The sequence below is a fragment of the Chaetodon auriga genome, chromosome 10, assembly GCF_051107435.1.
Source record: "Chaetodon auriga isolate fChaAug3 chromosome 10, fChaAug3.hap1, whole genome shotgun sequence".
In the NCBI taxonomy this organism is placed as follows: domain Eukaryota; kingdom Metazoa; phylum Chordata; class Actinopteri; order Chaetodontiformes; family Chaetodontidae; genus Chaetodon; species Chaetodon auriga.
The window spans coordinates 13,694,010-13,720,573 of NC_135083.1; the positions used below are offsets into that span (position 1 = coordinate 13,694,010).

Here is a 26,564-nt window from a genome sequence, read left to right on the forward strand (position 1 = left end):
TAACTAAGGTTACATGCCAGACAAGGAGCTAATCAGTCACACGCATACCAGTTGTGTAAATATCATATATTCATATCATAAAATAGCAACAGCAGTGTTGAGGAGGTGTCTTTAAAATCTTCTCACCAGATGTGTATTATGTCCTAGATCACTAAAACTGAGGTAAGAAATACAAACTCACTCGCAAAGGTCAGTACATTTATTCCAAGCTTGCATACAAACACATATTTTCATCTGTCTCATACTTCTATCAAGTTGTTGTGGACCTGAGTTTTCGGAGTCTCTTGCTTTCACTTTAAGATAAACATCCCCAGAAATGATCCTCTAATGTTTTGCAAGAATAGCATCTAAGTACATTATTTTTTAGATAACACGTTTAAATATATTTTGCTGTAATTAGAATATATATTGCTGTTATAGCTGTAAGAGTCAATACCAAGTTGATCTAAACACAGAATATTTTAATTCCAGTGCAAGCTGGACCCCAAAAGTGTTCACTTGCCTTGATAGATGCTTCATGTACGATGCACAGCATATTATTACCAAAATATTTCCTGAGTAACTTAATATACAAGAAGTTTCTTTGCTGTGCAGAGGTAACTCAAACATGGTACATTATGCACCAGCAGACTGAGAAGTTGTATACCAGTGAGCAGTTTTTCCCATGAGCTGATGAAATGTTGCTTTCTCTGTTCCTTTTTCTGTGTCTTCACTGCAAACATCATGCCACAGCCAAAAAGTTTGCAGTATTAACATTCTGTCAAGAAGACATAAAAAAGGCGTTGAGCAGATGCTACATGTTGCATACAGTGAATATTGGACAACCTTTATAAAAGAAGAGTAAAAATAAGAGTTTTGACTAAATTGAAATGGTAACTGATTTCATTTGTAAAATGCTCTAAAATTTATTCTTACTGGAGGAATTATAATTTGGAGGCTCAATTAAGAGTTGCAAGCTTAAAACTAACTTAAACTTTGCCCTGGTATTATGGGATTTGCCTACTGGCTGATAGCATCAGCATCAGTAGCATCATCTTTGCCAATAGCCAAACCCTGATGAATCAAAGCATCCCATAGATGTGGCAGGAAGTTAGATCAACTTTGTAGAAGTAAAAAATATGCTTTTGACAAAAGCCAAATGTGTTCAACGCTGACACAATCCATCTTCTGCCTCCATCGGTGTGTCACCGTCTGTAACAGTCAGTCAGTATGATAAGGTCCCATTACGTCCAATTGAAAAAGGGGAAAAAGATCAACAGTTTTGCTTTGGTTGTCCTGCAGTTGAATACCATGCTGGCACGCTACTTGGAAAATCATTCACAATATATAAATTGTTAAAATCCTCACAAATGTTGCGCTTTCAAAATAAAGTAATATCTTTCAGTATAACTTTGCAGCCACATGAGACCTAAACTGCCAGTCCACCAGGTAGGAGTTGTAATATGAAGCAGCCATGTCACTGTATGTCTCCAAAACCAAATAACATTTGGTCAACATAATTTTCATCTTTTCAAAGGCGCTGAAAAATATATCCAGCCAATTAAAGTCACACCAGTTTTGTTGTGTTCATCCCTAGCCAAAGTTCAAACCCATCAATAGGTTTTAATTGTCCATTGTTCACTTTCAAACTTGTTCACTTCCCTTTTCTTAAAACAGATCAAACTGGCCTCAGAGTCACTGTAATCACATGCTCAGCCCTCGTGCGTGACTTTATCACAGTGAAATTCTCTGAGGAAAAGAGAATAATGCTTCATTTTTGGCTCGAGGAATTTTTGGACCCCTTGCATTTTTTCTGTTGGTCCTTTTCCTGCTGCCTCTTCTCCCTCTTTTTCTCCTCCTTGGCCTCCTTGTACTTCCAGACTGGAGGCTCCAGGTAGCCCCTCTGCCTTTTCTTCTTTTTCTCTTTCTTTGGAGTGGGCTCCCCAGACTTTGTCACTTCAATCTTAGGAATACAGCCTGAGGGGAAGATGCTGTTCCTGTGTGCCATGCTGCGGGGAATGAAGCTCCTCACGCCACCTGGCGGCATGCTTTCCCTGCGCTCTGCGTCCTGGCAGCAGGAGGTCAGAGATACGGAGGTGGCTGACACAGCAGTGGGAGAAGCTGAGGTGACAGAGCCTTTACTGTGGGACACTGTGCTCTCCTCCAGCTGCTTGCTGCCGTACTTTTCAACCAGTTCAGGGATGGCAAACCGTCGCTTTCCAATCTCTGGGGGGCTGCTGGGACAGAGTGGGTGGCAACCAGTGGCCACCAGGGGGCTATGGATGCCTGTGGTCATCCGCACCATATGGTCCAATACCCCATTTTCTTGGGGGTCGTGAGGGAAGCTGAAAGAAAGGCTGTCTTTTAAGCGCTGCCTCAGCTTCTGACTGGCTGTTTTGGCGGCGGTGGCCTTTGCTACCAGTTGCTTTAGCTCAGGCCACTCTGGAATGTAGCTTTCACAGAACTGCTCAGCGACAGGATGAGCCTGCAGGCTGCGTATTCTTTTGAGAGTCTCAAACCCTCCTGTCCTAATGACCCAGTCCTTTAGACCTCTCCCTTGGAACAGGTCCATAGCATTCATATCAGCACCTGCACATGAAAATGTTAAGAAAATAGCAGAATTCAGTGAAAATGAGGAAACAAGGTAATAATTGAATTGAATCCTGAGGGAACTGAGGAAATTGCTCCTTCAGGTCAGTAAAATTACCCCACCGTGTGGTCACTTTGGAGCACAATTCAGGAGATATGCAGCATAACAATACCAGAGGTAAATCAGGTCATTTCAGAGCATGGTGGAATGGGATAGATTGCAGTTAGGTGACGACAATATACTTAACAAGGTCAGAGTCCTGCAGATAATACTTTCTGGTTGTAATAATTCAGTTTAGCCCATTATTAGAGGGAGCTGTGCTGATTTTTAGGACTATAACAATCCACTTAATCAACAATTAAGGCATTAAAGCAAAACCAAGAACACCAGACATATATTTGTATTCCACACATGGCTCGAGTTTGCCTGTGAATACAACCTGATTATGGGCTAACTTTGTCAATCTGTTTCTGACATAGTTGGACTTTTAATAGAAGGTGGTTGGAATTTTTATAGTGCTATCCTAAATGTGTCCCTGTAGAGTTTATACAAGTCTAATCCCTCCGGCCCAGAGAAAGACCAGATTAGTTCACAGATCAGATGTCCTGGTGTACTCTGCAAATCACATGTTATCAACACTTAGTATTGCAAATAAATTATACTAAATATCTTGGCTTACTGCCTTTGAATACATCTGCTGTCCATTTCTGCACAGACACCAGATATTCTTCCCATCTGAATTAAGAAATATTGCAAAGTTTACTGTAAACTTGCAGTACCAAGACTGAGTACTTGCACCATAAACCTACCATGCATTATCAGGGCAGACACACACTCCTCTCGGCCCTGCAGGCCAGCCTTGATGAGGGCTGTGAAGCCGCGGGGGTCCCTGATCTCAGTGTCCACACCGGTGTAGTAGTTAATGATATAGTTTAGAATGGTGATGAAGCCTGCATTGAAAAAACAACATTATGGTAACATGGTTGGGCTGGCTTGAGACGAGATGTTGAGGTACATGTCATCAGACACACCTGCCTGGGCAGCAATCATAAGAGCAGTATTTCCATCATTGTCTTGGAGGTTGATGTCTATTAATGGACACGTGTGCAGCAGGGTGACGATGTCTACAAATCCCTTGCTCACAGCCACCATCAGCCCATTCTGGAAGGGAACAAGGTATAGATAAATTGAAGCTTCACCATTTGGGAATGCAGATTTTTGCGGTTGTGTCAAAGTCACTTTTCTTATGTGATAAACAGAAAATGAAATCCATCTCACCCTGCCATTGATGTCCAGCTCCATGGCCTCATCTTTAGTGACTCCTCTCTCCAGGATTCTGCTCAGGGATGTGGGGTCATTCTTAATGCAGGCCTCATACAATGTCTTAGCCGGCTCTGTGGGCTTTTCATCCTTTTCATAGTCGGGCAGCACCGAGTCATCAGAAAGCACGCTATCTGAGTCAGAATCATCCAGGAGGATCTCTGAGTCCTCAGATGGGCCTGCGCCCAGGTGGGGGTCATAATTTGCAGTGGCCATTGGACCCCCTTCCGCCTGCGATCACACCAGGTTGTCAGGTCTGCTGCACACCATCCACATCTTAAATAGGAAAACAGAGTTCAGAGTTGTTATCATCGACACAGAATGAACAATTTTAATTTTATGGATGTTTCCTCCAGCCCTGTAACAGCCATGTATTACATGTGAGTTAAAACTGAGCTGCCAAAGGTGAGTGTGGTGAAGAGCATAACTTAACACCATCAAACACAGTGTGCCTACAGCAGACATAAAAAGAGAGAAACGCCATTGCTGCCCAGTCAGAGCTCGTTTTAAATTTAGGTAGCTGTAACATCGTTTCTGGGTGCAAAGCTTGCTATAGAGGTAGGAGACTAGGCCTAATGGCCACTGAACAAATGCTGTGCATGTGCAAAGCGTTAGTGATCGTCTAAATGTCATTACAAATACATTTGGTTTAGTGCCATCTCCTGAGGAGTTTGTACAGTTTCTTCTCCTCAAAATAAGTATCTTACACTAGTTCTAATTCTGCAAGTCTAACAACAAAACACTGGCAGCCTTTGAAAATAGCACATTATACAAATCTGAAGACCTGAAAGGGCCTTGTCTATAAGGCCTGATGCCTAAAGAAGATAAGGAGCTTCACCTCACCTCAGCCCTCCTGTCAGAGTGGCTGATCCGTAAGTCTGTGATCATCAAGATAGAAAAGCTGACTGTATAACATGCTTTTTGCCAATGTTTGTTCACTGGCTCAGCCTATTTTATAGAAGAGTTACTATGACAACAAATATTTTCTCTTTATTTCTCAATACTGTTAAATGTAATGTAAATGCTAAAAATGTGCAAGGCATGTATATATATATATATATATATATATATATATATATTTATACATGTCAACAAATAAATAACAAATCCAGTAAATGGACAAGAAACACTGCACATCTGTAGAAGCTCAGCCTGTGAGAGTAATGTGAATGGAGGCATAGTAGGAGGAGTGTACTGAGTCGAGAAAGGCCATATGGTGCCGGAAGCAATGGGAGGCCAGGCTAGTGACAGCGTCTGTCATGGTGTCTTAACCATGACACACTGCTCTGCACCACAAGTACACTGAGGTATCCAGTGGTTTTCTGCTATAAATCAAAAACTATACAAAGGCAATTCATATCAGTCTTATCTTTGACGTATGAAGTATATTTTGAAAGCAGCGATGATGCTGTTTCTCATGGCTCAGACTTAGGACAGGATAGCCTGAGTCACTCTCAACGTCTTGAAGGAGCTGCAGATGAGAGTGAGAAAGGGCTTGATTCCTTTCCAATCAGGGATTGAGAGTTTCATTCGTCAAGCTGCCTTGGCGCAGCTTACATCGCTACACCACATCCACACTAGGCACTAATTCACACAGATAACTGCACAGACACAGCTTTGCACCTCCTGATAATTATTCAATTAATGCTCAGTTATGAAAGGAATAACATCTTTAAGACCTTGATATATGCTGATAAAAATGCTCGATAGAATGGCTCAACTTTAATCCTACAAACATTTAAGTCTGTTTCAAATTGTGTCATGCAGAAGAATGCATATTACTATCATGCAAACTTTTCTGTTCAGTTAAACTCAATTCAAAGGGACTTTATTGTCATGGGAAACAGATGTTTGCATTGCCAAAACAAGTGCAAAATGAATTTAAAAAGTAGGAAAAAAGACAGAAATTAAATTATTTTTCTTTCTCTTCCGCATTCTGCACAAACATAGAAAGCTCCTACTTTAAACTCTGCAATTGTGGCCTGCACTTCCCACTGAGCAACACCTTGCAATTTGGTCAACTTCTTCCTCTGAATCCTAAATATGAGCTGTTTCTGCTCCCTCTCCAAACTGTGGAGTGAAAATGTAAAAAATGTGCAAGCATCTGTACCAAAGCACCATGAAACTTCTGGGAACAAATAGTCAAAGTCTCACCCTAAAACAATCCAGCCATGGGTCAGTCCTCTTCCCTTTTTTTCTCTCTTTTGCTCTTGGTGGTTAAATCCTCAAACATTGGACTTCCACTCTTCCTGTTGGCTCTTGGTGGAAACTGGTTAAGTTTAAGTTTCCCAAACTGACTCCAGCTGAATGTCCTCCCCCTCCTTCCATCTCTGCTACTGGCCAGTTAGACTACCTCATCAGAGGCCAATCCGTCCAGGTCCCAACATAGACTCTGCTGTCCTAAGTCAGGCAACATGCTCTCTCCCTCTCATCCTGATTACAGAAGATTTAAGGATTAAGATGAAGAAACAGACAGCAGCCAACCTTGCTCTCCTTGCAGTCTGTTGAGTCTCTTTCTGCTCTCTCCCTCTCTCACTTGTCTCCACAGCTCTCTCAGAATCTGTCCATCCACAGCTCTCTGCTGCCCGTCTGTTGTGTCAGAGCAAACCTCTCTAACAGTCCAAATAAGTGCTGTGACTGAATCGTGGAAGCTATGGCTCTCTTATCTGCTGTACTGCTGAGGACCCCCTGCCTGAATAATTTCAGCGTGTCTGTGTGATGGGAGGCAGCATCTTGGACCTGTTTTCCCATGGAAATCCATTTGCTGGGACAACAAACTAACCCTGCTGTTACTCTAAGCCTGGGGGGCTTGGTAGTAATTATTCCCATGACAGGGATGACACACAGACACAAAACACATGGACACTGTGTGCACACAAATGCTCAAATACAAGACACTAAGAACACACAAACACTGTGCACCCACACAGATACTCTTAATGTTGAAGCAAGCAAGCGATTTGCAAAATCTGCATGCTCACATTACAAGGAAACAAAGCGGAGTTATGTTTTTCCACTGCTCTGATATAACATCTTCTCTTAAACATGCCCAGAGGGAGAATAGTGACAGTACCCAGATTTTCTGAAATATGTAAATTTATTTGTCTTTCTAGCCTGGTTTTGGTGTAATTTTGCATGAAAACAAATATCACTAATCTTACATTGCACTTATATGAGACCAGGTCAAGATGCTCGAATGAGCTTTTTACTAGTTTCACATTAGTTTAACCCCTCAGCTTGAACTGTGAGCACAACCGGCCGAATCCCATATGTGGACAGAAATATCATGTTAACAGGTTTACTCATAGCATCACGTGCTATCATAGGTGCAGGTAAGCAGATTAACCCTGATATTGAATTGATCCAGTAAGCCCTACCTGTGATTTTGTGCAACTGCTCCTCTGTTAAAGGGATGCAGACTGCCCCCTCCTGATCAAACTGGGAAATGCAGTGCTTAGACAGGAGGCTTGTTAACCACAACATTAATCCTCTCTGTAGGCTGCAGCTGTGTCTCCATCACCTACAAATATATCCACAACTTACAACAAGGCACATGTTGTTTGCTGTGATCTTACACTTAGCACTTGCTCTCTCCACTTAGCACTTTGAGTGGAACAAGTTATCATCAAGTGCTTCATGCCAGTAAAGAGCAAACTGAATTCGATATCAGATGCCCATCATCGTAGAGCCCCGTCTTGACTAAATAACGCCACTGTGACAAATTGGACACTCATTCAAAAGCTCTTTGATCCTGAGATTTATAGTTGCTGATCTGCTCTGAAGAGTTAACCAACAGAGACATGTTGTTGATACCACCCAGCTGAAGCTGACGCACCTCCAACAACATAATCCCACTAAATCCCATCGAATGCCCCAACCAATTCCTTATTAGAGACTGCCCCTTTGGCTGTGAGACAGACCTATAGCATTACTCTAACCTGACCCATTAGTCAAAAGGTGCTATGTTTAGAAATTGAGGTGGGTCTTGACTCCGCACTGATATGAAACACAGGAAGAGGAAGAAAGGGGCATGCTTCAGGGGAAAGATCTATAGCTTGTGACAGGCCAAAACAGACACGAAGTTGATCGGAAGAAACACAGACGAAAGGGAAGTCTGTTTGCCACAACAGGGTGGGGTAGCAGTGTGCTTGCTTTCAATGCTTTCCTTTATCCTTTTAGATATACAAGAATGACCTGACTGCTTTACCAGACGAGGGCAGCACAGCTTGCTTTAGCAGCAGGGCTGTGTTTGTCTCCAGTTCCTCACAGAAAATCCAACAGATTTTTACAAGTGATTCCTCATCTGATGTATGAGTTGAAGAACATTTTGTTCTGATTCCCACCTCCTGATAGTACTCACTCTTTCCTTTTAGGGTCAGAGTTATTTTCCTCCTATTCTGCAAATTCCTCACACAGACATTCACTCATCACTACAAAAGGCAGTCCAACTTCTCCCCAGACACCAGGGTACCCAGCAGAGGTCAGTGGTAGAGCAAAAGAACTTGGAAAGAGGCTTGGGAAGCAACGAACTAAGTTTAGCCAGCTTAGTGACTGACTCTAAAGACAGCCATGTGCTCAGCTAATATTAGATTGCTGGCACTCACTCCAGGACCGGTCTTACCAGCACTTTGCTCAGTCTTTGTGAGCATCTGCTGTATTATTTCCAGCTATGTGGTGAAAACACAGACCCCCCTCCCCCCACCCCCCCGCTGCTACTTGCTGCCTAGCATCTAAAAGCCTCCAGGGATCAGGTGCATGGAAGGAAGCACAGAGGAAACAGAGCTAAACTTGATCATGTAAGGCAAGGAGGAGATTTGGGGTGATTTGGAAAGAGTTATTACAAAGTGTAGTGGACGTTTGTGGTGTCTGCTTCTTTGACTCAAGGGCGAGTGAATAAGGCATGAGGAACAGATGCTGCATACTGAGGAAATTGTTTTTTTTTAGAGCAGGAGTGCTCAAGCCTTTTCTTTAGGATGGCTGAAATGAAACTTCCTATGGGCTGAGTTAAGATTAGATTAGTTCAAGCAAACATAAAGAAGTAGAGAAGAAGGAAAATGTGAGCACCACAGCTCCCTCAATATATTCTTTCACTCTCTTTCATTCATTCTTGTTTCAAAATAAAAGATAATGTAGCATGTAATGATCAAAAACAGTTATAAATGGGTTCAATTTGTGATGTCATTGACAAATGGGACAGTGAAAAAAGTGTAATGGTGAACATCACTTGGTGTAGATGCAGGTCTGATTGCATGACAGCCACTGCAGAAACTAATTGTGAGGGTGATGTAATTTGCAAACTTTTCATTGGCCTTGAGTTCTCAGATTTGCTAATGGCTGGTGTGGTTGATGTGGAAACTTTGTATGAACACAAAGTGGACTTTGAAAGCCATCACACCTTCTTCCAACTCCAAGCTGAGTGTTTCCACACATCTTTGCTCCACCTCTGCCAGTAAGTTCATGGTCTTCACTGCTGCTGATGGTTAATTGTACCCGATAAAGTTTTGTTTTTTAATTTCTTCACTACTGGAGCTTCATTGCTTTGCTTTTTAAAATAATATGTGAAACTTAAAGTCTGTCTTGACTCAATGAAAACAACAAAAAGAATGAAAGTGAAGAGAGGAATGCAAGTTGCTTTAATGCAAACCCTTCGGCTCTGAAAGAGGGAGAGTTACAGTTACAATCCAAGGGCCTAATTACTTTAGTTGTGAGACACAGTTTGAAAGCACTTTATGAATTCTTTACAGTTTTTAAAAAAGATTTACAGAAGGTCTTCCTTGTTTTTTTTGTGTGTGATGTGAGAGAAGCATCTTACATAAGCTGTCATTGTATTTTTATTTGAGATCAAAAGCTCTCTGGGCCTTTTCCTGTTCGCATTATTCACATGCAGAGGTCCAGCCACTCATTCATAAATAAGCACTTCAAACATTTTTTTTCAAACAAGGCACCACATCAGCCTATATTTTCAGAGAATCAATCATTAAAAATAATGGGAGCAAAAAGGCAAAGCTTTTAGTCAGACGGAGCTTCATCAGAGCCAACACACAACCACAGGGACAGTCGTCAATTATCAATTAACACGTCTGAGGTGATTAGAAAACAAAGCACCTTTGCTGAATTCATGAATATTACCACACATTGTATAATGGTATATATCAAATATTATTAGGAAACACTGGTATTTACTTCAGTCAGGTGGCAGCTTTTCAATGTGCCCGCTGTTCATTATCACTCAGTTTACAGACAGGTAGAGCTGGGAATCACTGCACTGTGGTTCTCAGCCGGCGTGGCTGTGGCTCAGGAAGTAGAGCGATCGTCTGCCAATCAGGAGGTCGGTGGTTTGATCCCTGGCCTCGGCAGTCCACATCCTGAAGTATCCTTGGGCAAGATACTGAACCCCAAAACTCCCCTCGATGCTGTGACATCGGCAGGGCTGGACTGGGACCATGGCCATGGCGGCCCACCATGATTATTTATACAATATGCAGAGGCACACGACATACCAGAGGATATATGCGCACATTTTGTTGTTTCAAAAATTAAAATAAAGCACAGTATTGGTTATCAAAGAAATAATGCTAGAGATGTTTTTAGTGTTTAATGAAATTCACTGTTTACAAATACAAATAAGACAATTAGGCCTACGGTAAGACCATACATCCATGTAAAATAAAGAGCTCCTCAAAGTGGCACCTTTAAGTATGTGAGAGAGAGAGAGAGAGAGAGAGAGAGAGAGAGAGAGAGAGAGAGAGAGAGAGAGGCTGACAAAGGAAAGAAAGAGAGCAGGGATCAGTTAAGGTACAGTTTAAATAAAACTATAAATATGAACAAACAAAAATATGAATGCAACACAACTGTATTTGCTCCCATTTTTCATGGGCTGAACTCAAAGATCTAAAACATTTTCAATATACACAAAAGACCATTTCTCTCAAATATTGTTCACAAGTTGTCTGCCTCTTTCTGCATTTCTCTCTCTCTCTCTCTCTCTCTCACACACACACACACACACACACACAGACAAACAGCCCTCCGCCCTCCCTTCATTCTGCTAACATTTCGGCTACTTCTTACTGGGCTGACAGTAGCTTTTCTGACCTCCTCAATCTGTCCCTGCTGGGTCATGTCTCCCTCCTCCTCCTCCTCCTCCTCCGAATCTACCCGAATAGCTACTTCTCCTTCCTCTGTTTTACAACTCTGTTGCACATTAGAGCTGTGTGCCTCTCCGACAGCCTTTGCACCAGGGACTGCTTCTGCACTTGATGTCGACAGCTCCGCTGCTGCAGTCGAGCTTATGGCCGCAAACATGTTTGTGATTTTGGCACATTTCGCTGCGTCCACTTGTAGGCTTTTCAGCCTCTTTTCTCTCAGCTTCTCTGCGCCCGCTTGCTCTTTTGTGGTTTAGGCCTATCCATTTCCAGAGACGGACACTCACTTCTCTCCAATTCCGGTCGAACTGCAATGGCAAAATTTGATAACCTTGCCTGGAGAGGAGCGGCGGGCCGAGGAGGGAGGGGAGGGCTGAGAGATTTCATTGGACTAACCCATTGTCCTTCAAGAAAACAATCAATGGGCCGTGTTTCGTGTCTTAAATAATATTTCAAAAAATATTTATAACTTTTTTAAATTAAACAGCCCAAAAATGTGCGTCGGCACACTGGCTGTTGGATGGCTTAGTTTGGCTTGGCTTGAACATTTGTACAAACAAACATTTATGGTCTCTGGAGGATGAATCCTGCTGACTGACCCTGACCTCCTCTAGTGCCACCATGAGGTTGCCATTTGTGGCTTTGAGTGGAGTAGTGTGACAACTGCTTTATGGATTGTCATTAAATTTGGAGCAGATATTCATGTTCCCCTCAGGATAAACTGCAATGACTGCAACAACAATTACCTGAAGCTCCATATCAGCAAAGCCACTGAGCTTGTGGTGAACTACAATGCTTCAAATACTGATGTCGCCGCAAAGATGCTACAAATAGTAAAACATGGATGCTTCACACACATCTTCAACACAGCAGCACAGATGCTTTATACAGTCACCACAGTTTCAAGGTGGACACTCAAGATAGTGTCACCAATATGGTCACAGTCTCGGCTTCTGTTACTGAGTTATGGTGTTGCATAATGGTAGGAAAATAACATCATGATGTTGCAATGAAGTTGCAATAGCATACCTCCATCATCTTATCCTATGAGACATTTCTGTGAAACTTTGTCGTAATTAGCGTATCAATTCCTGATCTATGTGTGTGGTCACAATGATCGTTGACCTTTGACCAGCAAAATCTTATCAGTTCATCCTTGAGTCCAAGTGGATGTTTGCCCCAAATTTGAAGACATTCCCTCAAGGCATTCCTGAGATAATGTGACAGATGGGCGTAGACGTACGCAAGTATGTTCGTACGTACGTACAGAGGGATGGACAACTGGAAAACATAATGCCTCCGGTGACTGTCAAGTTAAATATCCACATTTGTCTCATATTTTTGAATTCATTCACACAATTAATGTACCCACAGATAAAACAAGTCAAAACTTGAAACTGTAGTCTTTGTTGGAGTAATATGACCCAGTTTTCTAAAGCATAAATAGTTTCTGCTGCAGTGAAACTGATGAATAGCTCTAATGGCTATAGACACCGATGATAGATTCACATGATCATTAAGGGTTTTTACTCCAGCAGTTATCGCAGTTATTGTAGCACGACCTGTTTATATGAATACAGATGAACTCTCAGTAACAATGAAATATTTGTAACACATGCACAATTTTTTTCCATGCTACAGGCTCTTGCTTGGTCTGCAAGGTCAGTCCGTCAGTAAACAGTATTGCAAGCCTTCTAATTTTTAATGGCAAATCATCTTTCAAGTAGCCAAAAACAAACAATACTGATTTGATTACTCAGTCAGCAGTTGAAGAAGTTGTGTAAGATGTGTATGCAATCGGTGACAGTCTCTTAAATAGTTGAGCTTCATGGGCTGTGTGTTCATACCTTATTTGGGGCTGCCCTGCTGCTCAAGAGTTCACACAATCCATGTGTCACTGCCTGATACTTGGGCAAAGATTGTGTGTGTCGGGTGCCAGGGTAGTTCAAAGAAAAGCCATAAGAGAGAGATATAGAAAAGAATTAGATAGTTTGAGATGGGAGGAAATCCAGGTAGTGGAGACGGAGAGGAAAAAATGAAAGAAGAGAAAGAATGATGGAAGGAGGAGAGGTTTTGGGGAGGGGGGTGGTGATCCTCCATAGCCAATGGAGAACAAGTAAGGAGGATTTCAGGGAGGGTGATGTGCTCGGTCCTGAAGTCACGTCTCACTGTTTCAGCACTCAGACAGAAGAACAGGAGAAGACCTACCTCAAAGAGAAACACTTCCACACTGTGTAGACTGCTCATTGAGAAGGATGACAAAGAAGAGGACAGCTGCTTCAGAGGGCCCAAGGAAATCTTCTGTCTAAGTTTCTGGGGAAGCTTATATTGAGAGCACAAGGTGGATGTGTTTTCACCGGACTAAACCTGAGTTAGAGACACCTCCAGCCAGCTCACCTGTGTCTGAATTGGAGGAGAGAGAAGGACGAGGAAGGAAAGAGCTCAGAGGCTCCTGTTGAAGCGCTTGTTCCCAGGTCCAGACAGAAACATTCCCCCCTCTTCCAGGATCAATTATTCATATGCATGAGGTTTCCTGTGTGTCAGGGTAGAGCAAGGCGGGCTGCGGTGGCTCAGCTCCAAACTGTGGCACAGTGCGCTTTGAGACAAGCCGGAGGAGCAGAAAACAGGCGGAGGAGAGGGATAGAGGACGCACACAGAGAGAGAAAGATTGTGTAAGTGTTGCAGATCAAAGGTCACGACAGCAGAGGAAAATTATTTGAGCGTTTGGTTGCCGTTGAGGAAGAATGAAGGCACTGCAGAAGAATCAGGGACGCACTGACCAGATGTTGGGAGCCATGGCTGACGTGCTTACTTCTGTGGCCATGCCCAATCAACAGTGGGTGAGTTGTAGATCTGTTTGTGTGTTTTCCAGCTGTTTATATGAAAGCGTAGCGCCACAGATTCAGCGGTAGACACATATGGAGGTATTTTTCATGGCTTGCAGAACATGACGTCCAGCTTATCTCGGGCCCACATCATTACATGCCAAGTTTATTTTATGTCATCCCCAGAACTTTGTCATGAGCCTAAAATGGTCAAGCCAGACAAGCAGAGAGAGAGAGAGAGGGATGGTAGGATTGCTAGTCTCTGTTCAGTGCTTAGGAGGAATCTTGGATGTTTCAAGAGGAACAGGAAGCAGAGTAGTGGTGATTAAACCATCTGACCATAAACAAACTCATGCAGGTCTAACGCCTCACTGCAACCAGGCAGTTCCCTTCCTTCCTTCCCTTTATCGTCCTCTACTTCTATCTCTTTTTCACATATGAATGAAGAGATGCCTGCATTAAAAAAGTCTGGTTTCCTGATGCAGTGTGTTTTCTTGTTGGTTGTTAGATATAAACATGAATACTATTCTAATCACATATCTGTACATAGACTCAATTGTAAATCCATATTAAACTTCACTGAACTGCAGTGTGTAGGTTTTGACACAACATCTGGAAACTGACTTTCTCTTTGAAACTCTGCCTCCTCTTTAAAAAATGATTATCTTCATAAATCATTTCCTCCCTGGCAGAGAGTGGTCAAAAACATAACAGTGATTATAATCTGCCTCCTTCCCTGCAGAGGACTGATAACTCTGCTTACCTCTATTAACCTCCACTCTGGTGCTGCTAAATAAAGATTAAAATCTGCTGTCTGTAAAGCAGTTCTTATCCAAGCTCTGTGGCAAAAGTTGGACCTTGACGCTTTCTATTGCATTCTTGCTCCGTGTGTAATGGAGAAAAGGATGAAAAAGATGCAGGGAACAGTGGGGGAAAAAACAGCCACTGGTATAATGTTTTGTGGTTATGTGACCGAAAGCACTCTGTACAATCTTACCATCACTTCCTCCTTGAGAGCAGGGCTCCACCGCTGACAAAGGCATTTCTGTGTGTAGCTCTCAGAGGGGGGTGAGGCGGACCTCCCATCAAGCGAGGAGGAAAAGGGGCCTGTGCAGGGCCAGTGGGAGCCAGAGGGGCTGGATTGGGAACAGCAGGCCACCACCACAGAAAACCCGGAGTGGAGAGAACGAACAGGTAAGACCTGAAAGGGCTGTAATGAGCGTGACAGATCATTTTGTGACCCTCAGACCCACAATGGTAGTCCAAACACTGGCCCTCGCCAAACCAGTCAGAGCTTAGAGGCTCGACGAAACCTCCAGACTCAGCTTTGATTCTTTGTGCCAAACGTCTCAGATTTCTGTGACATCTAAAACAGCCTGCTCAGCCACTCAGTCACTTCCATGAAAAACTCCCCGCTGCAATCTGCATTGCTGCTCACATGTATACAGCGATGACTTCTTGATTCATAGATAATCTTGTATGTGCCACGTGAGCTGCTGCAATTTAGTTTCAGCTCAGCCTGTTCATGCATGTTTGCCACATGTGAATTCAGGGTAAAAACCGTCCCGGGTCCAAACTGCCATATCTGATGGTGGTCATTAGGCAGTAATAACTTCAGGGAAAGTATCAGATTGGAGTCACCTGAGTGCTGGTAGTTTACTCTTATTAAACTCCACCCTCTGTATCCTCTATTAGCACTGATAGCAGAAAATTGCTTTGCTGTAATGTACCATGCATAAGTACGTGAGAGAGGGAGAGACTACTTGTGTGTATGTGTATATGCATGCAACACTTTCCAGATGGGGCAAGAAAACATGCTCAGCTGCCTCCCTTCCCTTTCTGCCCCAATGCTGTTGGTTGTACTTATTCTGATTTTGCTGTGAAGGGGTTGCGTGCATTGCCATTTTCCTTGAGTGGAATGAAACAAAAGGAGCTTTGTAGCCGGATCTGGGTTTGGGTTAGAGGGAGTCTGTGTGTATTCATGGGGGTTTGGTTGGTGTGTACCATGTGGCAGGACCACTAACTGTTGTGCAGAACGGCACATGGCGTACATAAGAGGTGTGAGTGAGGCCAGAGGAAGCTGTCAGCGACGCTTATCTGTAATGGTCTGACTTGGGAAGAGTGTGCTGTTGAGGTAAATGCTGCCAAATATTATTTTAGCATACAGCTCATGGCTCAGAAAAGCAAAAAAAGAGCAAAGAAATGCATTATTCAAGGCCATGCGGAAGGGTGATGACCAAAAGGAAGATTGTTTATTCCAGTTCCAGACAAGCTCCTTTGCTCAATTGTTTTTGTATAGCCCAATTTCCTCCGGATGGGAAATTGGATGGAAAATCAATGAAACACAAGGCAGAAAAACATCTGAACCACAACAACAAGATACAGACATTGTCGTAACCCAGAGTAGGACTGGACAACAAGTAATTATGTGGTCTCCATATTAATCAAACCATGACAAATTCCCATAATGAAATACCATCCTTCATGCTTTTATTTTCTAAATGAACAAATATAATGTGAGCAGAATCTGATGAATCACATGATCATAAATACTCGAGTGAGTGTTCGGTCGTTTTTCAAAAAAACAGTTTTTCTGCATCAATGACTTTTTCACATGCCATCAATTCAAACGTTTTTAGTAAATATCATAATCTATCAATATCAATCACTGATAGTTATTGCAATGTTATTTTGTCTACATCTTCTTCCCGTAGTGCAGAAAGTGCAGTGCAGACAAAAACATAGTTCTCACAAAACCTTGCATTTTTATGCTTTGTGATGACACATATTCACATTGCTTCAGTCATATATCAGATACACTATTTAAAGAATAGCACTCACAGACCTAACATCGAAAGGTTAGTGATGTGGAAATTTTAATGCAGTTACGAAAAACTCAAAGAATTGTACTCTGTACAATTCATATTTTACTTGTGCCATCATGTTCTGTTTCTGCTTTAAACACTTCTAAAAAAAACCTTTTTGCACGTGATGAATTTTGCTTCAGTCAGTCTTCAAACACGCAGAACAGGAGACATGTGATTACATTTTGCCATGGTTTGACTGGCAGAGGTCATAGTGTTGTTTCCATCTCTTGCTGTGTCAGTGGAAGAGAGGGGAAAAGAGGAGAGGCCCCAGCTTTCTTTAAAGACGTGGTTCATGGGTCCATAAGAGCCATCTGTTATATATTAGAAACAAGATACCTGCTAGTGGCTTCTGAGGAATCACAGGACAGTGCCAACCTTTTTTTTTTTTTTTCCAATTCTTCCTATTGCTCAATTACTGTACTCTTCATCCTGCTAATTGGTAGTGATTCTTAGTCCAGTTTGACTTCTCCAGTCTCTGTGTATCTCTTCTTTTATTCTCCCTCAAAGTGATATCTGTGTTTTAAACCTAGCTTCCACCCTCACAGACCTGCTGATCATATATTTCTCTCAAATCTCAGCAGTTTTTTTTCTCTCTGTCTCTTGGCTCCTCAGACCCTGAGCCATATAACAGCCATATTTATATGCTCACATTCCCCAGAAAATATGTGTACAGTGTCTGTAACCCTGATCAGTGGCTTTGTGTGTCAACACACTTGTCTTTTTCAAGGAAAAATGCATGAAGCCACATCAACAGAAAACCAGCAGAAATATTTGTGTTGTGTTTGAACGACAACTGTATGCATACACTGCTGACTCACACAGAATGCATGTCTCTGTTGTGCTCGTTTGCAGATCAATTGATTGCAATTGGTGGGAAACATAACATTGTGCTAGACGTACAGAAAAAGTGCTGAACATTTATTGGAACATAATAAGAAGAACACTTACATAATCGTCTCTGGAACACAAATTCTTCACAGTCAACGCACAAGAATAATTTTTTATTTCTTTCAATTTTCACATTTTTTCTACTAATAAATTCCTGAAATGATGAATGGTTTATCCATTCGAATTACCTGAGATTAAAACAAGAACTTGGAGAGAGCTTGGTAGAGAAAAAAAAAGTCTTTTCTGTCCTTCTTGATGAAAAAAGACACCCATTAAAACACAGTTATGTTCTGAAGGCCTATGTACCCAGTGTGGCACTCAGCACCTCATTGGAGTACAAATTAAATCACATCATTCATCATATTTTGAAGTGGATGTGAGGTAAACTATGTAGAAAATGCATGCCCTTGTCCATATTGGGTTTTGTGAGAGGCTGGGAGAACGTGCCATCCAAGATGAAGTGCTGATCCCAGAGGACCCTGGGCCTGAACTGTGTGTGTGTGACCTTAAATGGGCAGAGATCAACTTCATATTGCATCATATTATGTTGTGAGGGCCAGAAATTATACAGCATTACCTCACACAGGTGGATGGTGTAATTCTGTGTACTTGTGTTTATTTACAGGATTATAATATCTACGGTATCATCTCTTGTAATGGAGAAATGGTGCACTCTGTCCGATGACTTCATACATTCTGAATCAGAAAACTTAATTGGCATAATTACCTACATTCTTGCAAATGTTTCCTATGTGTATGAAGGCCAATAAATTGCTAGACCTAACCATGTCGTCATACAGTTGCTATAAATATTTGAAAAGCTCTTCCATCTACCAGCTGTGTTCCTGTATGATGTCAAGGTGGTTTGATATTCTGTATTTGTTTTGCAATGTACCGCTGATGCTGTTGTAAGCAATGGACAAAGAACAGTTCTGATTCTGTCATCTGTACCTTTGACCTAAGATTAGACTTTTCCTCTTGAGAAATAAAGGCTAGATATTCAATCATGTATGTGGACTTTTCACCACATGGATTTTATTTGCCTTGAATTAAAACGTTGCTCAAGTTCCTAAGCTTTTGCCCACTTGGGGGCAGTGGAAACAAGGTGTGCCCACAACTTTAACATCAGTATAAGTTTATATGGTGAAGTAATTTGCAAACAGTTGCTTATTTACGCATCCAGCAGTTACCGTGCAACATTATCGTTCATTTTTAGTTGTATTTGTGGCCACCAGGTGAATCTAAGTCCAATATTTGCTCTCATTTTAGCTCATTTTTGCGTCTCTACCAAATCTTTAGGGCAGTACATGGCTTTTTAGCTGCTCAGTGGTCCACTGTGTTCTCCAGCTGTCTAGGTGCCGTGCAGGCAGTGTCTTACTGCAACAGGTGCCTTCTGTGGTCCAAAATGGCACTATGAGAGTGAATAAATACAGTAAGGTTGAGGGATGGACAGTTAAATGATGAGCTGAGGGGAGCTGCAGAGCCTGGTCATAATTCTTTGCAGGTTTAATACTAAGAATGTACACTGACACTCTGGTTTCACATTGTCATTTGATATATTTTTCTCATAAAAACATCAATTATAGATGTATTGAAGAAAAGAAGTGTGGTGAAAAAGCTGCAAAAACTGCAAAACCCTGACATGTGAATGTGAATCATGCCCTCTTATATGGAATGTATCTTTTTGTCTATTTTTGTAGACTTAAATTGTGTATTTTTGTATGCTTAAATTGTGAAAGTTAATGCTTTTGAGCGAAGTGGGTCAGGCAGGGCTAGCTGGAAGGCTTAGGTCAGGCAGGTCAGGCACCTCACGGGCCACTGCTCCACAGCACAGCTGGCCTTTAGACCACAGACTGACCTGGAAGGAAAGAGCCAGATGGAGACACTGTGTTACATGCACATGAGCACAAACATGTATCCACACACATTAATGTACTTATGTACAACAAAAACAGTAATACTGATTTACAGATTTCTTAGTTTATATATTAGGATGAGCAGCATGACTCTCTAAAAAACTCTCTAAATCTCTTTTTCCAACAGAAAATCTCTTTCCCTTGACAGTAAAACTCTAATTATTAAACAAAAATAAATCAGTAGTGTGTCTCTGTGTGTGGTCCCTGGATTTGCTTTTGTTTAATTAACATTTTCTCCTTTGGGTGGCGTTTTAACTCAGGCTTAAACCTTGAACACGGTCAACGGCAATCCCAGTCCCAGTGCTAGCATACTGCTCTCTAGAGCAAGGTTCACAGACCAGTTCCAGAGAGACGAAGAGAGGGAGCGAGGCTATGGGGCAGGCAGAGGAAGAAAACTCTGACAAGCTCCCGTTGAAGTACTATCACTGTGGTTTGCTTAAAAAAGAAGCTGGATGGGGAAAGGCTGGTAAGGAGAAAGTGTTTGTGTGAATGTGTGTGTGTACAAAGTGTGTCTCTGGGTGTGTGCTCATAATTGTGGGTGGTACGAGTGGTATCGTGGATGTTTTGAGAAACAAGTCTGCATGGGTGGTGTGTCTCCGTTCTGTGCAGTGCAGAGCTCCTGCTGCCTAAGAGCTGCACTGTATGGTGAGGTACAGTGGGAGGTATGGCACCAGTGGTGAAGTGCGCGCGCACACACACACACACACACGCACACACACACACTTGAATGCACAGAGCAACACACCTGTCTGCCTCCCTGGTGTATGCTAGCAGTATAATTTAGTCTAACTGGAGAAAAACAGGAGCTTTCTGCAGACCAGCAGGACAGAAGAGAACAAGATAGTTACTCTGCGACTTCTGCTCCACGATGGGACCTCAGCCAAATCCAAAAAACTCCCCCTCACACCGGCTTGTCCAGAATGCCAGTTTGCCTTAATTGGCGCTCAGCTGAGAGATGAGGAGAGGAAGAAGGAGAGAGAGGAGCTAAGGGATAAAAAGCGAGGGAGAGGGGGGAAGGAAAATGAAATCTAAGTGAGCATATTTTGGCAGGATTTCAGCTGGCTGATGGGGTGAGGAGAGGCTAATGTCAGTGGGGGGTTGGGGAACACACTGTGGATAAGCAACTGCATATCTGCAGAACTGAGATTCGCTGTTGCTCTTAGAATGCATGCTTATGGCGTATGAATTCTGTGTATTTGACTGGTCCTTCTGTAGTTTAAATGTGCATATCTTATACTGTACATTGTGAAAGAGTCTACTCCAGCAGGGTGTATTGTGTTCATAATAACTGTTTACCAAGATTGTCACTACAGAACAATGTTAGGAAACTGTGTGTATTTGCATGAGCTGATTTGCATTCATAAATCATACTCGAGATTACGCTCTGAACACGCCTCTTAAACGTGATTGACTGTCTCTTACTCAGAGTGGAAAGACGATGCATTCTCCCTTTTTGGCTGCCTTGGCTCAGGCAAAAACACAGATGACAAGCCTTTAAATCCAGCTGGGAGTGAATGTACTTGTATAGAGTTTATTCATCTTCCATCACTGTAGTCATCCATGTCCCGTTCTCCACATCTGTACAAGCATACCTGCAGATGAATCATCTTTAGCGTGTGTGTCTCGTGTGGGAGAGGGATGGAACAAGGGAGCGGGGGAGAGAGATAAAAGGAGGGAGATGAATGGGTGCTAATGCATGCCTCACCTCACATCCCCCCGCTCCCCCCTTCAAGCCAGGGGTGGAACATTTTTTTCACTTTTCTGTTAACATTCAGGGCTGTGTGCATGTCTCCTGGGACAATTTCACTGTTCATTTATTTAAAGGTTTCATTCCATACTGTGAGGGTGACACTGCAGGCGTTGACCATCAGGGCTAATATACAGAAATAGACAGAAATCAGCATTCAATATACAAACTGTGTCATGCCAGATTTGCCCACTCTGTGTATTATATTAATGACAGTTTGTTCCTCAGTGACATATTTCATGTTCCAAACATATGTGATGCTATTATTAGAGAAAATGACCATCAATGAAAGTAGAGTAAAATAGTTTCCTGCTTTGAAGCAGCCCTGCCAAGCAAGTGAACCATGCAATCAACCTTATGCAACAAGTACAAATGCCCCCTACTGGGTGCTTGGTAGAAACACACTCTGGCATCCTCTTAACTTAAGAGCATACAAAAAAGATTCCCCTGCATTCATTTCATGAATTTTGAATGCATCTCCAGAGCAATGTATTCTTCATTATCCCTCCTTTGTGCAGTCTGTGTTTGTGCAGAGTGATGGCGCAGGCAGCGTTCGCTCAATTTGTAATGCTTTGCCCTCGGATTCTTGTCTTGGTGTCTTTCGTTTTCATCTCATTTCTGTTACACCCGCTGTTCTGCTGTCAAATCCATTGTTTCTCAACCCGCTTTGAATGGTGCTCCTGAGCTTCGACTGCGTTTGGCAGCCATACCAGCATCAGACGAGTGGAGACATTCAGCAGCGCTGTTCAATATTCCTCTGGTGAATTGCCCCTTCAATCACAGTCGCTTAAAGCATCCATTATAAACCAAGAAGGGGAGAGATGGAGGGAGGCCGGGAGGGGGAAGTGGGAGGATTGTGATCTATCTGCACAGAGTGTTGCATGTGGCAAAGCAGCATGCTGCCTGAACCTGAGAATAGATGATATGTCTGTCACTGTGGAGTGTCCCTGTCTAGTCAAGAACTTTCTTCTCTCACATATTCCTTCTCTAGATGCTCTGCATGTTTGTGAGTGAGTGGGGAAGAAACAGAGAGATGGTAAGAGAGTAAAGTCTCATGCAGCTTGTGTGGATAATGGGTGAGGCAGCCAGGCCTCTCTGTTTGCCGTGACTGTCACCTGCAGACAGCAGAAACATCCTGACAGCAGGCTGCCACCACCCTGTCACTGTGGAGAGGTGGATCCTGGAGAGACAGCCCTGTCAACCATTGAAGCACCTCGGGGATGTGCGTGCTTGCGTGTATGCACGCTTGTTGGTTCGGTGCCGGCTGATACTTGGCCGTCTCTCGTTGCTGTCGATGCCCTCGTAGAGGAGACTGAGTGGGCACTATCATGCCACTTGTCTCTGTTGCAGTAATCAGGTGGGGATTTTCCACACAGTCGGGTTGTAGCTTGAGTGAAAGGAGCATGGCGTAATGAGTACTACAAAAGTGAGATGAGATCACATACTGAGTCACAAGCTCAGTTGCTTCAGACCTAAGAAATGCTGTTTGTTGGTCAGAAAATAATTGGTTGGTCTCAGAACAGCCAGTATTTCATAATAATGTTATCGTCAACATTTTTCATTTTCCTGCCTCTGTCGGTTACGTTGTGAGCTGTTGTCTTGGATAAACCTGCTATACTTCCTGAAATGATTTATTCTGTAAGGAAGGCTGATGAGTCATAATTTAGTGTTTGACTTTGATCAATGGCTGTAAAGAACACATCAAATTATGGTACATTACACTTCGTGTGTATTGATATGTTGGCATTTACAGCTTCCAGATTCATCAAACTGACTTACATGAAAAAACAAAACAAAAAAAACCCATAACCATAACCATGAGGACTAAAAGCTTTATGAAGACTGGTGGATACTCTGTGAGTGTGTGTGTGTGTGTTGGCGGGCATGGATACAGTGCTCTGTTTCATCTTGCGACTCACAACCCCTCCATAAGATGTGCACATTCTTTTCCAGTACAAGACACAAATGCTCATGTATGTACTGTCTGATGATCTGAATGCACATGCACACGTGCTGCATCACACAAATGCATTATTTTCCATAATGAATTAGCAGTAGCCGTCCCATTAAAGGAACTGATGAGTGAAATGTTTTATGCTATGTAAATATGCTACTTCCATTAGTAATGGGTTTAGAGAATATTTGTATAGACATCATGAATTACTGATATTTTTCAGGTATGTATGTTGCTTGATTAGCCAGAAACAGACATTACCATATTCTTATTCTATCTCTACATTATTTTTAATAACATTTCCAGAAAATGCACTGTATCGTGATACATATTAATATTGCAATACAAAATTACATAGCATGATTGGTGATTTTATCAATATCCCTTACTCTGTCACCACCTATCACTCATTCAGAGGACCAATATCAGTTTCAGCTTAGCTTATCTCAAAGACTTACTGAGCTGTTAGACTAACCCAGTATGTGCTACAATGAATTGCCAGGCTAAATGACTTGTGTTACACACACCCACCAAAAATGCCAACATGCCATCATTGTGAAATTTGAGACCGCCAGCTCGCTCCATAGAAACACAAAGGAAAGAAAAAGCTCTCTATGCTGGAACACAGAAGTCAGTACTGGAGCTGTCCCAGTCAGGAAAGCCCACTGTGATCTATGACGAGAACACACACTCTCAAACTGCCAGAAAGTGAAACACACTTACAGATGGCAATGATGACACTGTTACTGGAAAACACATGACACCTTCAACCCAACATGGTCTCTCCTCTGTAAATAGCATTATGTATCATTACAGACCTGGGTGTTACTATTTCCAGGGTCAGCTCTCAGCGTGGCATTTCACCTGCTCCTGAGCTGGATAGACAGCAGACGAGCGAGCAAACAGAAGGGAGTGGAGGAAGAAACAGCTGAGAGGAGAGAAACAGAGGACAGGAAGAGAGGAAATTGGGGGAGTGGGAACCTTATCCTGGAATAGCCAGCAACTAGAGCTGCAGACTCCACCCTTCTCACCCCTCCCCTTACTCTCTCTCTCTCTTTCTCTTTCTCTCTCCCCCTCGCTCTTTCTCTCTCTCTCTCTCTCTCTCCGAAGCAGTCTCCTAGTGTGTCATTTGACCAGGCAGTTCACAGAGGCAGAGAGCTCAGCACCAAAAAGAAAACAGAGGAAAAACAGAGAGACAGAGGGAAGGCGGCACGTTCAACATAACGATAAGCTTGCTGGAATGTTTCCTTGGCTGTTTATCACCAGCTGAAAGCCCCTGTGAGTGTGGATTTCTTCTTGGCTGCTGCTCTTTTACGTGGACTCTTCTCCCCTCTTCTTGGTCTGGATGTGTGGGCTTTGAGTCTGTCTGCAGTCAACTGAGGAGGAAGGATCAACTGACACCTTTTTGGGGATTTACATTTTGAGGAGTAAACCTCGTCTTGTGTGAGGGGGAGAGAGAGGGAGGGTTGAGAGAGACAGAGAGAAGGAGAGGGGTGGGGAGGAAGAGAGAGAGATGCCCACCTCTGCTCATGGTTCAACAGCATGAAAGGGGGCCACCATCACCACCGCCACCACCGAGGCTGTGGCTGCCAACACTTGTTCCGTAAAGTCCTGGCCAAGTGTGGCTGCTGCTATGCCCGAGTCAGAGGTCAGTGTCACACACTTACACACACTTACGCGCACACATCACGTGCGGGGAATGGTGATTTTCATTGAGTTTGTCAGTTTCTTCGCCCGGAGGTTGGTGCTATACTTTAGAACTGCTTTTGAGAGTCTGTGTCCGTTTTGTTACTTGCATTTGTGTATTTTTGTTAATCGTATAGGAACTGAAGCGACAACCCCCCCCCCTCCTTATTTAGTACCTCTCGCTCGTTCTTCTTCTCCTCCACATTTTCTCAGATGTCCACCCACCTCTCCCTTATCTCTCCTTCCATTCCTGCGAGCGTATGCTAATGGTTTAAGTGTAAGCCTCAATCCTCTTGCCTGCTCTCTCCCACCTCCAGCTAAAGCAACAGATGTGTGTCACATACACATCAGAGTGGGCGCAAAAAAAAAAAGTCCTTGCTCTAGATGACTCCACAGTGAGGAACGGGAAAGAGGACATGCAACACACATTCTTCCATTAAAAATATGGAAAGAAAGAGAGTGTGTGTGTGTGTGCGTGTGTGTGTGAGAGATTTGGAAAGGGTCCTCATCATGATGAGTGTGTGTCATTCGGGGTATGTGCAGCACGTGGATGGATGAAACACACAGGGGGACTGAGCCACTCTGAAACATTCTTCTACCCCAAACAGCGAGAGCTGAACAAAGCAGCAGTAATCTCCCCCTCCTCTCTTTCTCTCTCTCTCTCTCTCTCTCTGTCTCTCTGTCTCTGTGAGTGTCTCTCTCCCTCCAACTCTTCTGTTTTTGTTGTAATGAAGTGCAGCAGGAATTGCAGCGCTCAATTAGAACAGTGTGGTTGAGTAAAAGCAGCGGGTAGCACGATATGTAATAACAACAAGGCTGGCGAGTGCGCACAGTCATCCACAGGCCGACTTTCAGAGCAAAACTCAGGACTTCAATGTAACATCAAGCTGAGAGCCTGAAAAGCCACAGATCAAACCTCTCTCTCTTTGGTTCTTACCTTCGGTCAGTTGCTTTCCACTCTGTCCCTGTCCTGTGCACACATGTGACCTCTGTCACTGTGGATTGGAGGCAAAGTTAAAACAACAGTGGTGTCTTATAGCTCTATATGAGTTAACACCACAGTGCCATGCTGTGTGTTTTTTCCCTTTTACAAGCCTACATCAAAGGGATACACAGTGGACCTACTGAGGCTCTGTACATTGGGGGGCTCACAAAGTACGCTTTCATATTACTAGCCAGCGTTGTTGGATACATACTTCAGATTCCTTCAGTTTAATCTCTTATGTAATGGATATTCTCCTTTTCCATAGCCTGCAGCTCCCCTCTGCACCTCGGCCATGTTATCATAGCAAATACGTGCACGCTTAGGTCATAATATATTAACATGTGGTGGATTGAAAGAACGAAACATTTCAGGCTATTAAAAGAAATCTCAATAAACATACAGTGAACGCATTATTCCAACAATCTCAAAGTCTTGGATTTCTTTGAACAGCCTGTAGTGAATCAAAAGGCTGTTTTAGGTCCAAGACGAGATGTTTGATGTTTTACAGTAAGAAGCAGAAAACCTCTTGATCTCACTTTACAATCTGAGCAGGAGAAAAATGAGTGCTCTGCCCCCTCTGGGGAAGCCACATTATAAAGCTACAGTAGTCTCTTAGAGCAACTTAACTATTCATGTGAAGCTGTATGCTCTATAAAACCCAC

At 42.9% G+C, this 26,564-nt stretch overlaps 2 protein-coding genes across 4 annotated transcripts in view; one reads left to right on the forward strand and one right to left on the reverse strand.

The window, feature by feature from the left end:
- Positions 1–191: 191 nt before the first annotated feature.
- On the reverse strand, positions 192–6,261 carry ankrd33aa (ankyrin repeat domain 33Aa). The gene is made up of 5 exons (XM_076741423.1): positions 6,044–6,261; positions 3,848–4,165; positions 3,601–3,730; positions 3,379–3,519; positions 192–2,568 (listed from the first exon to the last, which is right to left on the reverse strand). The coding sequence occupies exons 2-5, from the start codon at positions 4,103–4,105 to the stop codon at positions 1,751–1,753; spliced, it is 1,347 nt and encodes a 448-aa protein (XP_076597538.1). The 5' UTR covers positions 4,106–4,165; positions 6,044–6,261; the 3' UTR covers positions 192–1,750.
- A 7,441-nt stretch (positions 6,262–13,702) lies between these two features.
- Positions 13,703–26,564, forward strand: part of arhgef25a (Rho guanine nucleotide exchange factor (GEF) 25a) — a 44,661-nt gene continuing 31,799 nt past the window's right edge. For 2 of the 3 annotated variants that reach the window (XM_076741605.1, XM_076741606.1), the window contains exons 1-2: positions 13,703–13,874; positions 14,915–15,053. In XM_076741605.1, the coding sequence (XP_076597720.1) occupies positions 13,779–13,874; positions 14,915–15,053 (235 nt within the window). In that variant the 5' untranslated portion in view covers positions 13,703–13,778. Of the gene's footprint in view, positions 13,875–14,914; positions 15,054–24,342; positions 24,880–26,564 lie in introns of those variants that run through there. The other variant, XM_076741607.1, reaches the window with a different exon arrangement.

Bases quoted from the DNA above. Each gene is read 5' to 3' on its own strand.
- ankrd33aa (XM_076741423.1), bottom strand. From the start codon at position 4,105: ATGGCCACTGCAAATTATGACCCCCACCTGGGCGCAGGCCCATCTGAG. The intron at 3,731-3,847 runs GTGAGATGGATT...GTTCCCTTCCAG, and splicing joins AGCTGGACATCAATGGCAGG to AATGGGCTGATGGTGGCTGT. The intron at 2,569-3,378 runs GTAGGTTTATGG...TTTCATGTGCAG, and splicing joins GTCTGCCCTGATAATGCATG to GTGCTGATATGAATGCTATG.